The 9930-nt window shown below is 37.8% G+C and overlaps 1 protein-coding gene across 1 annotated transcript; it reads left to right on the plus strand.

Moving 5' to 3' along the window:
- The first annotated feature begins 4170 nt into the window (after positions 1 to 4170).
- LOC120001090 (zinc finger protein CONSTANS-LIKE 15-like) lies at positions 4171 to 8545 on the plus strand. The gene is made up of 4 exons (XM_038849331.1): positions 4171 to 5352; positions 6122 to 6325; positions 7900 to 8159; positions 8242 to 8545. Exons 1-4 carry the CDS (start codon positions 4402 to 4404, stop codon positions 8342 to 8344), a joined length of 1518 nt encoding a protein of 505 aa, XP_038705259.1. The 5' UTR covers positions 4171 to 4401; the 3' UTR covers positions 8345 to 8545.
- Positions 8546 to 9930: the final 1385 nt, after the last annotated feature.

Genomic DNA, 9930 nt, shown 5'->3' on the forward strand with positions numbered 1-9930 from the left:
TTAAGATCCAGTAACTTGCATGGACAGGGACTAACGCCGGCCGCGAGAGAGGGGTGGGGGACCGTTGATAAGAGAGAAGGATTGACAAGAGAGGAGAGAGGAGGGTATAGGTGATGAGAGAAATTTTAGCCGTCAGATATATGACAAGACTAATTACTAGTGCACCGGTTGTCCGCTGATCCGCAAGCCGACGAGGTTTCTAACAAGTTACGCCAAAAGAACCTTCAAAGCCTCCTCGGTTCATGCTTTGAAATCTGCAGCGACCCAGGATCGCCGTTCCAGCGATTACAAATCAGATTTTAGAATCTTTTTTATTTTGACCATCAAATTGGGGCAACAAATGAGAGGCTTGTAAACTCTGGTCCATATAAACATGAGACAATATCTTTTCATGTTGCCTGTAGATGCTAATTATTATCTGCTCTGTTCATAAAGGAAATTTTGAACAATTTGGTGTAGTGCTAATTATTAGATTTTGACAATATAGTTTTAAGTTTATCATTATCACCGTTCTCTGCCGTTGTTTCATGTAGGCTGCTGACTTCGAGACATCAGATCCTTGTGCAGTAATGGATCGTTCACACTGGACGCAGGAGAGCTTTGCATTACCTGCATGATATGATAAGTCTACTATCTGCATTGTGCCTGTACTGGTTTTATAGTCTACTACATGTGCTGTCTTGTCTACTTATTGGTAATTCCTAGTTACAGTTACCTATACATGGAGCTGTAAACAAGGATTGTGGTAAATATGATAATGAAATGGTGTGAAAGTACTGAATTTATATATCACATAGTATATTTCCTTTGCATTGAAAATATGAGTCTTATTAAGGGCTTCCTTGTTTCACAGTGCACATTTCTACTGGGTGCAGGAGAATAGAATTGCGGCTTTGATGCCCCATTTAAATAGGAGTTTGTTCATTTTCAATGGGGGTTTAGAACTTTAGGTGGAGAATTGTATTCCAAGCTGATCTAGTCATCATTTCCGACAATCAATGTGATTCTTCATGGGGCGTGAAAGTGATTGCTAGGGATCCTTTCTTCTGTCTCTCTATTTTTATAGAAGCTGCATTGTCCGTATGCTTGATTGGGAAATCTTTGTCACTGTCTTCGACCATCTACCATCCTTCTCGTTAATATCTATTGTTAAATTATAAGAACACAACAAAATATAAAGACAAGACAATCGAAGTTGAATATTTCTGCTTCCTATGCATTTCTATGTACCAATATATTTTGCCAACTTACTATGTCTGCATATATTGGCATCAAATCGCTATAGAGCTAACCTTTTAATAATACTGGCTGAAGAAAGTTCTGAACAAACAATAGCTCGAGGTGAAAAGTGGGAAAGGCAGTACAGATGCAAGGTAAATCTTAATAACAAAGTGCTTGCTACTGAAAATATCCTTTTTTCGCCATCGCCTATTCAAAATTTTCAATTGCATGTTTGTTGACAGATGCATGTATACCTTGCCTTTGGTGTGTTAAACGGGTTGTGTTAGCTAGCTTAGGATTGAACTTGGCCTCTTAAGGGTTTAAGTTCACCACATTACACAAGTGTGAGCTCAATGTTAAGCTCAAAATTGGGTTCGATTGGAAGCTCAAGCTTGATTGGAAACAAGCTTCGACTAAAACGATATTTCATTAAAATTATTTGTGAATCCTTTAAGAATGTATACTTGAAGTATAAGATAAAATTTACCTGAGTATATAATATAAGACAATCTCTTGAAGTATATAAAAAGTTCTCATACTTATAAAAGTTTTGTGATTCTGAATTCTGTTGCATACGAAATGAGCTTTAAACTCAAGTTTGGATTAAACAAGTTTACAATGTAAATTGAACTCAGGTCTTGTTTTTGACATACTGGTCAAGAGCAGGTTAAAATCCCTACACCTTTACAGAGTCTATGTGCATGAGTTTTATGGCTTTAGCGTTTGAAAAATGTACCTTTCTTTGCATCTTTGTAAAAGCATACTCGGGGAGAGATGATGGAGCAATCCTTCAGAGCAACCCACGTAGAAGAGTAGGTCCAGCATGAGTAATAAGAGCCTGTCTCGTTAGCCAAGGAGACTGCCTGTAAAGCCACTTAAGGACCTGTTTTATGCCTTATTTCTAAACAAGAACTGTGAAACACATCTCTTTTTTTCTTAGGTCCTTAGCGAGGCTGCAGGCAAGTCATCCTTGGCTACAAAACAAGACTCTTTATCCTCATGTAGGACCTCTCTTCCTTACAAAGAAATCAATTGAAGAAATGTCTTATGTTTTTCCATGTAGATGCTGAGATGCAATGCCCTGTCTTCAGCCATTCTATTTATAGCCAATGATAGTTTGGGATTAGATTTGAATCCTGTAAGCATCAATTGTTTTGCATGATTCCCATCCTCTCAGTTCCATGTCGCGGAATATATTCATGAGACTTGCATGGCCAAATGTAAGCCGCCCATGTTCCCTGTGTTGTCTATGTGAAGATAATATATGGATTTTGGAAGTCCTAAAAATTTAGTGGAGACTTTTTTTTTAGAACAAGAATGAAGAAACAAAATAAGAGGTTTGCCAAAATTGTTTATGAGAGAATTCTTGAAGGGAAAAAAAAGAAGAAAAGATTAGATTGCCGTTTGAACATAGTTCTGCACTTATTGACTTCTCACTCATGGTTCATGCCACTGTGTTGGTGTACTTGGATATCAGTAATTTATCATTTTTATTTGAATCCATATTTAGATCATGTTTAGTTGAACATTTCTCTAGAGCATTGAGGTTTCAAGGCCTTTTTCACTTTGATTACCCTTTCTCCTTTCTCCTTTTCCTTCCCTCACTTTATTGGTGCCATATTCCAATTCCAAAATCAACCCATAACCCCTTGTCCATGCACAACTAAGCGACAAGTCAATGTAAGTTGTCTGATGCTCATTGGGTGGAACAGTGTGGGTACCTCGAGCATGGGCAAATGACATTCTGTGATGGGTGAAGTTTGTTTGTGTCATTTTCAAGTCCTGTATGAATTGCTGAGGTTATGCTAGCTAGGAGGTTTCAACGCATGTAAAGTTGGTGATTTGTGAGTCAAAATATTATACCAAGCTTCTTCATCAATAAAGAAAGAACAAAGTGGGCAACTCTCTGTGTGCCTTATTTCTCTGCTTTAGTTCCATAGAATAAAAGAAAAGTGAAGTATTCCGTGCATGCATTTTTACGTGTCAAAAAACTTCATGCCAGTATGTTTAGCCCCACCGGATCATTTGGCATTTCATGATTGATAAGTGTACGCTATCAAAATAAAATATTGTTTGTTTTCCTTGTTGTATTACTTATTTTACCTTATCTTGACCTAGCTTTGTAGATTCTTTGGATCCTGTAATCCAATCTTCTTGCATCAGGGTTCAGACCCTAGGCAAGTAAGAGCGACCAGGGTTAATTACCCTGGACACATGAAATGGACTGTGACTGTTGTTTTAAGTTTGTGGTTTTTCATAAAAACTGTGATGTTAACAGAGTACACATTGTTTCTATCACTTCTCACATTAATTTTGCTTGTTATGTGTTCTGCCATTGAAGGTTTCCCTTTATTGTTGGTGATGCATACCGAAGTCCTTTTTTTTTTGTTTAATTGTTGTTGTCGTGGGGTTTTTTAATCTGAAGTTAGTTGTAAACAAGAAAACCTCTTTCTTGCTCATGGCTGGCTTTCCAGCAATCCTAAAATCCACCCAAAAATCTTATCTTGTAATGCTACTTTCATAGACATGACAATTATCCAAAGAGAAAGAGTAGCCTGCTAGAGACACAGACTTCAGCTCTATCTTGAAAGATATTTGTTTTACTACTTTTGGATTATTGGCTATCATAACCTTAATCGTTGAAATTGCACATCAATAATATTCCTGGACACAATCATTTATCAGGCGTATCTTCTGCTTTATCTTGTCGTTATCATTAGCTTGATGACTCGATGATTTAATAAAATTCTAAAGAATTTTCTCTTTTTCTGGGGAAAATGTGAGACGATATAAAGCAAAAAATTCCATGGACGGTGAGATGAATGAAGCAGTTGGTTTCCAAAAATAGAAGGTAATAAAGATAGTCGTCATGGATGACGGCATGCTAACCTCATTTGAACTCTGTTCCTATGGAGCCGCAAGAAATATCTTTTTTTTTTTGTGGCACAAAAAATATCTCTCTTCACTCTTTCTCTCTGTGTGCTACCGAAAACACAGGGCTTCTCTCGTGCCCTATTTTCTCTGAGTGAGTGGATGTACCACTCTCGTTGTTTACTCTCTCTAAATCAAAATCAAAATCAAAATCAGAATCAGGGTCTCTGGTTTTCTTTTGGTCGTTCAGATTGGGAATTTTGATTTCTTTGACTTTTGTGCATCGATTTTGTGTTAAGGTTGTTGAAAATGGAGATTCCTGATTCGGATAAGAAAGAGGGTGTGCCATGCGATTTCTGTAGCGAACAGGCTGCGGTTCTGTACTGCAGAGCTGACACGGCGAAGCTTTGTTTGTTCTGTGATCAGCAGGTACACTCGGCCAATTTGCTATCCCGTAAGCACATCCGTTCGCAGATCTGCGATAACTGTGGTGTGGAGCCAGTTTCTGTCCGTTGTGCGACGGACAATCTGGTTCTTTGCCAAGACTGCGATTGGGATGCACATGGGAGCTGTTCTGTGTCGGCATCGCATGTTCGAACTCCGATTGAAGGCTTCTCGGGATGCCCTTCGGCGCTGGACCTGGCGTCTTTGTGGGGAGTCGATCTTGAGGACAAAAAATTACATCAACCGTCTGGGTTTTCTCATGGTTGGAATCTTCAGACGCAGGATTTGGTCATGCCTGTGGAGCTTTACAAATGCGGTGGAGTTGGTTCTTCGGATTCAATGGTTCCAAATGAGAACGCCATGATTTATGGCTCAGTGAATGGGGGAGAGGTCGTCAGGGTGACCAAGCGCCAGCAGAATCCGAGTTGTGGGAAAAACAAGCAGTCGATATGTAAGCAGCTGTTAGAGCTGTTTAAGACCGAATTAATGGGGGCCAATGGAGGGGGAGGTGACGACGATGGTGGGGGTGAAGGAGGAGGAGGAGAGAACTTGGTGCCGGAGACAACGAATGGGAATGGGATCCGGTGGCGGGGGAATGGGGAGGCCATTGGTGCAGCAGATAGGAGTGATGGGATCGAGGCTGCAGCAGCTGCTACTCAAGAATACTTGCAACGACAGCAACAGCAAGACCAGCTGCAGCCAGCGGAGTTTACCTCCTTGCTAATGCTGCCAACCAAGGAGGATTCTAAAGAAAAGGATGGCCTTATTGATGGGGATATGCTATGGAAGAATAATCCCAGTGGTCAGGGCACGCAGGTAAATTATTGAAAATCTCTGGCTTATGTAGTTCTTATGCTGTTGTTGGCGAACTTGCTAAATGTTAAGGAAGGTGTTTCGCAGGATACAATCTCTAGTTCTTTGATTCTTTTTTTTTTTTTTGGCGTTTTGGGATGTTAGGTGCTTAATATTGCCTTGATCTCTAACTGAATAGGTTAGTCCATTGGAATGGGAATGGGACTCTGTAATCAACTGTAAATAGGAGAGGTTTGGGTTCAAATCTCACTTTGGCATATGTTAGATTTAATAAGAATTTTAGCATTAGCAGTGTGAGAGGATATTTTACCTCTTTGTTGAATTGTGCTTTTGTTATCTGGTCATTGGTTCTTTCTGCATCTGTGAATGGAGTCGATTGCTACATTAATACCTGAGTTTTATTGCCTTGAAACTACTGCATTTGTTTTTGGATGTGTGTGGGAAGGTTTTTCTTTGTGGGCAATTCCACCTTCCTTTTTTTCATTGCCCTTATTTTGGTATTGCTCGATGAGTAATTTTCATAGAGTTATGGGAAATTGGTGATAAACTAGTTTTGTCCCTTCTGTTTTCTATCAAAATTTTGACTTCAACTTAAAGCTCGAGTAGTCGAGGGAAATAGGGAATTCAATGCACTTTTCTGGTAGTAAGTTTCCGACACAAGTGCCTTCATGCTTCAACTTGTTATGGTTTGTTGGAAACTCGTAGGTTGATTCACTTGTCAAAATGAAATTATTTCCATTTATGGTAAGTGTATCTTGCTAATATCTTGCAGATATGGGATTTCAATTCAGGACGACTGAGGGGTGTTGAAGAATCTGGCCAACTAGAAGATTTTTATGGTACAAGTGATGACGGATTTGTGATCAAGAACTATGGTGAACTTGTGAAAGCGACATCCAATATTAATGTGAGAATGTCCAAAAATTCGTACCAGATGAATTGTCATATGGCTCGTGATGATGAGACATCCTACAATGTGAGTCTTTACTATTGTTATTTTTCATGTCATAATTGGTCTGTATTTATAGCAACCCCCAAACATATATACTGTTAGAAAAATATTTCTTTATGACCACCTGCAGCTTTTATTTTTAATTTTTTTTATCTGACAAGCACTATTTTAGTTTTTTTTCCTTGTATTCAACATGTCTTAAATATTTTTCGGCCTTGAAACTCTTTCCATATAAAAGTTATGTCTTAAAAGTTTTGATGTTTGGCAGAATGACAGTATATATAAATCAAGACATATAGTGCTCTCATTATTCTGTTTATGTTTTGGTAAAATTACTTATTTGAATAATTGAAAGTAATTTCCAACGTACATGAAAGTGTGAAAGTGAAACAGAAAACATTTAGCAATTCAAATTACAAAAAAACTCTCGAATATTTATGAATATTTGAGTGTACCATTAGGCATTATTATATTCTGATATCAATCTTGCATAAGTGCATTCTCTAATTCCCTCGACTTATTAGGAACCAAAATATTTTACAATGTTCGGGACCTACTGTGTTGGCTTATTCAGTCTCCTCGTTATACAGTTTTGATGATATTTGAGCTGTAACTGGCTTGATATCTTGATCAGGACAAAAAAAAATACTGTTTGTATAATATTTTCTTTTTCTGTACTTAATAGCATGTGAGAATCACAGAGAGCTAGTGCTTTTTTATTTTAGTTGCATTTAACAGAATTTTAGACATGTTGCATCTATTTGCCAGAATATGTCAGCTATATTTGGACCATTTATCCTTTATTATTATTAATTTTCTGGATTATCATCAATGGCATTAAATTGGAATACGATATATTACCCATTATACCACTTTTGTCCCCTGGAAAACATGATTTCTGTTTTTGGTAACACTGTAAGCAGTACGTAATTTTTTTTTTGTCTTGTCAATTGTAGCCTGATGCGCAATCATAAGTTTCTGCACTATTAAATGTTTGGAAATGGAAATTATGCTGACCATTCCCCTTTTTATTCACTCATTCTTATTTTATAACCTGGAAAACCAGAGAGGGGGAAGGTTCGGGCCCTTCGTGGTGACATTATGGGGCATGCATAGGAAAAGATAAGCATTTGAAACCTTCTAGTTATGTGACTGTTGGTTCATGTGTGAGTACTACATGGGCAATCCAGAATTATTATAAAAAAAAGAAGCCTGAGAGCAGTATCTGTTTATGTCATTTTTATCTCCGGAGAAGCATATATAGTTTTTCTGTTGTGATGTGGGAAAAGGATTTTATGTTTTCCTCTTCTTATTTTTTTCCCTTTTCTTTGTTGAGTGTGTTTGGCATCCTGCATGTTCACATAATAGATGCATAGAGGTAGAGAAAGATATAATCATTGGCACTAAGAGAGCTTCCTTCCTCTCTGTATTTTTTGGTTCAGAACTTTTGGTACATTCTGAACCATCTTTTGTTAGTTATGGATCATCTGAACAATCAATTGATTGCATTCTTGTTCTTAATTTTGGGGTAGCTCCTAGAGCTTTATCCTATTATTAGGGGCCTGCTGAGTACCAACTTGTTTCATTTGAAAATGCAGAATATTTTGAATAATCCTACAGCTAGCCAAGGGCCAGCAACTTCTGAGAGCAACAATCTGTCCATCGCAAGGCCATCGCCATTTGGAAAATCAAGAGGCTCTGGTAACTCGAATGATATCCAGATTGTGGAACAGTCGCTTCTTGTCGGAAGTGATTCCATAATAGCAGCAGCTGCCGCCAGTAAAGCCGATATGGAGCTTCTGGCACAGAACAGAGGCAATGCCATGCAACGTTACAAGGAGAAGAAAAAGAACCGAAGGTGAGTTTTCCTCGTCAATCCCGTCGTAAATGTTACATGTTACATCATGTATCCTAAAAAAAATTTATTTGATTTTGCATAGATATGATAAGCACATTCGGTATGAGTCAAGGAAAGCAAGAGCTGACACTAGAAAGCGAGTAAAAGGTCGATTTGTGAAGGCTAGTGAAGCTCCTGGTGGTTAAATCCATACCTAGACTTGGACTTTGTTTTTGTTTGTAAATATTTTACATGTGATCACAGGAAATGTAGAATTTTTAAATTTAGCAAGTGCTTTTACTCTCATTGTTCAACACACCGCTGCCGGGCTTTTTGGCTTTTGCCCAGTCTGGGTTTCAACTCATGATAAATTATGTAGGGTAGTTACTAGATTCTTGCTCGACTGACTTCTGACCTCAAAACCTTTTTGAATCCTTCAAGTTCCTGGCTACTACAGCATTGTATTAAATTAAAAAAATTAATCATCTGGCAATGTTGATACTTAATTTTTGTTCAACTGAATAACATATATGGCCCATTGGCAGTTGACATTCAGTTCTCTCACAGTCTCACTCACTATATATGGAGAGATTAAAAGAAGTTCCTCTGTTATTTGGTGCTGTTGCTTTTACTCAAGTCAATTGCAACTTTGAAGGTATGTATGGATGATACTTGAGTCCATGACTTCTCCCCTGGATTTCAAACTCCTGGGCTTTACCTTCATTGATTTTGAATTTTTTTTTCTAAACAGGTGATGTTCTTTATTCCTGGGAAACAAAACTAAAAGACCCAAACATAGTCCTCCAGAGCTGGGATCCATCACTAGCCAACCCATGTATAACGGCTCTTTCGGGAACTGAGAGTTGGGCCGGCATTGTTTCCACTGTTCTTCATTGAAGCGACCTCGGTATTGTTGGACTCTCAGGCCCACTTATTCCTCAACTTGGGCTCTTAACCCAACCCATCTTCAGTCAGCGTCGAGTCGTCGACAGCGACAGCGACATCTTCAGTCCCGGGTTTTGCGGTCGATAGATATAGAAATTGAGGAGGATAGTTTAATGATGAATTTGTTTGGATCAAATCCTATTCGCAAGAATTTGAGTTCAATTCCTATTAAGAGTAATTTTTTATGGTTATGTGTTGGGTTTTGACTTAACTTAATTTATTGTTAGATAAGAAATTTTTGAATTCGATTTCTACTGAGAGTAATATTCTTGTGACTATGTGTTGGGTTTCGACCTAATTTAACCTGTTATCAGATATGAAATTTTTGTGTGTGCGGGTCTGAGTGTCTGACATCATAAGTTTAGGCTAATATCTAAAGAACAATCTTGTATAATGTCATTCTCGATTATTAAAAAAAGTGTGACCCAACACATCACAATCTCACATGGCTTGATTGAAATCACAAGTATTCAAACCTAAAAGTTCCTTTTGACTCCTTCCATAAATCCTGCGCCTTTAAGTCTTTTATGTAAACTCATTATCATTGCTCACCTTTTTCCCGCTCAATCTTGCCCTAACCAACAACTTTACCAGTTCTCTTTTCTTTATATATATATATATATATATATATTCAATGATTGTAATAAAAAACAATATAAGTGGGGATCACACATTTATTATGGGATCTATCACATCTATGGTTGAAATACAAGTCTACAAAGTTGATCCACATAAGAGAATTTCTAATATATATGTATGTATATATATATAACTTTCCATAAAACTCAATACACAAACAGGCCCTTAATTGTACTAGAGAAGTCAATGGTCAAACAGTCAAAGAAAG

This window comes from Tripterygium wilfordii, chromosome 6 (genome assembly GCF_013401445.1).
Source record: "Tripterygium wilfordii isolate XIE 37 chromosome 6, ASM1340144v1, whole genome shotgun sequence".
NCBI lineage: Eukaryota > Viridiplantae > Streptophyta > Magnoliopsida > Celastrales > Celastraceae > Tripterygium > Tripterygium wilfordii.

Coding starts and splice junctions, on each gene's coding strand:
- LOC120001090 (XM_038849331.1), top strand. CDS start 4,402: ATGGAGATTCCTGATTCGGATAAGAAAGAGGGTGTGCCATGCGATTTC. Junction 5,353..6,121: donor CCAGTGGTCAGGGCACGCAG/GTAAATTATTGA, acceptor AATATCTTGCAG/ATATGGGATTTCAATTCAGG. Junction 8,160..8,241: donor GAGAAGAAAAAGAACCGAAG/GTGAGTTTTCCT, acceptor GATTTTGCATAG/ATATGATAAGCACATTCGGT.